This window comes from Morone saxatilis, unplaced genomic scaffold (assembly GCF_004916995.1).
Source record: "Morone saxatilis isolate NCDOM2014 unplaced genomic scaffold, NCSU_SB_2.0 Contig14, whole genome shotgun sequence".
In the NCBI taxonomy this organism is placed as follows: Eukaryota; Metazoa; Chordata; class Actinopteri; family Moronidae; genus Morone; species Morone saxatilis.
The window spans coordinates 695385-696820 of record NW_023339696.1 but is presented as its reverse complement, the minus strand read 5'-3'; the positions used below and the strand labels follow the sequence as shown (position 1 = coordinate 696820).

The 1436-nt window shown below is 46.8% G+C and overlaps 3 protein-coding genes across 3 annotated transcripts in view; 2 read left to right on the top strand and 1 right to left on the bottom strand.

The window, feature by feature from the left end:
- Positions 1–1169, top strand: part of traf7 (TNF receptor-associated factor 7) — a gene marked incomplete in the record, with an annotated part of 14922 nt that extends 13753 nt beyond the window's left edge. The window contains 3 exon segments of the mRNA XM_035654181.1: positions 45–176; positions 302–421; positions 618–1169. Of these exon segments, the coding sequence (XP_035510074.1) occupies positions 45–176; positions 302–421; positions 618–632 (267 nt within the window).
- The window catches only part of zgc:158403 (tetratricopeptide repeat protein 39A), a gene marked incomplete at its 5' end in the record, with an annotated part of 767589 nt that overhangs the window by 494849 nt on the left and 271304 nt on the right, over positions 1–1436 (bottom strand).
- The window catches only part of LOC118322520 (guanine nucleotide-binding protein G(I)/G(S)/G(O) subunit gamma-13-like), an 81578-nt gene that overhangs the window by 33996 nt on the left and 46146 nt on the right, over positions 1–1436 (top strand). The gene's annotated exons all lie outside the window — the stretch shown is intronic.

The window sequence follows — 1436 nt, the reverse complement described above, 5'->3', positions numbered from 1 at the left end:
TAATGATGATGATAATGATGATGATGAAGGTGTCTTCTCTCTAGGTGTGGGACATTGAGTCTAAAGAGCAGGTGCGGACCCTGACAGGTCATGTGGGAACAGTTTATGCTCTTGCTGTCATCTCCACCCCTGACCAGACCAAAGTGTTCAGCGCCTCCTACGACCGCTCACTCAGGGTGAGGACGGACTGTGTGTGTGTGTGTGTGCGTGTGTGTTGTAATAAACAGTTTTAAATGGAGGCGTGTGGCAGTGTCAAACAGAGTGGTTTGCATAGCTGAAATGTTGTACATGTGTTCTCTAGGTGTGGAGCATGGACAACATGATCTGTACCCAGACCCTGCTGAGACACCAGGGCAGTGTAACAGCTCTAGCTGTCTCCAGAGGGCGCCTCTTCTCTGGAGCTGTGGACAGCACTGTCAAGGTACCACACATCCTCTCTCCATCATGTGCTCCACCTGCTGTACATCTGTACCTGCAGGTTCACTTACAGCATTCATTCTGCTTGTATCCATTCATAATGGTGCTACTTGGAGAGCCTAATATTGTCTGAGGTGGTACGCAGTGTAAAAGGTCTTGAGAGCCACTGTTCTAAAGTAATCTCTCTCTCTTGCTCTCAGGTGTGGACATGCTAAGCAAACAGTCTGCTTGGCTCCAGTCGACTTCACACTCCAACGGTAACCTTTTCACGCGATTTCCTCCTCTGCACCCGTTTCTTTGGTTGTGATTTGCCGGCCACAGACCGATAATAACCGCCACTTCACAGTCAAGCTGCATCGGAACTATTTTACTAAGTGTTGCTTTTAAAACTTCAAACAAACAGTCCGACACATGGACCCGACCGTCAGTGTCGAGGGTCACGCTCCTCAGTGACCTCATCATCAGTGCATTACTGGGCAAAATAAGACGAGCTGCCTTACAGTTGCACCCCACTGCACCTGCATCAAACCCGAGAGCGACTGGACGCTGCATCCCCGTAGTCAGAGCAGGAAGACGGTCCGGCCTGCTTCCTGTGGACAACCTGCCATTATGAACTGTACTGATGCCTAATGCATACTGTTCAAATAAGTGTAAGGGCTGGTTTCACAAATATGGAGAGACACCACTCTTGCTCCAAATGTTATCCCATAATGCACCAGATCAAAGTAAAGAAATAGATTATTTTATGCAAATGAAGTTTTGTGTTAAAATATATGTGAAGACCAGATATATTCTCTTTCCATAGACTTTAATTGGTGGCCATCTGATGTGTGTCTCGAAGACATGTCGAGACACACATCAGATGGCAACAAGTGACTGCTGTTTACTGCAGTGCTCAGAGCAGGGACAGTAAAGGCCAGTTTATGGTCTGTTTTACTCTAAATGGAACCATCATTAACTAAATGAACATCATGCTGTATGGAAGAAGACTGGAACTAGAGACTGAGACCAGAAACTCA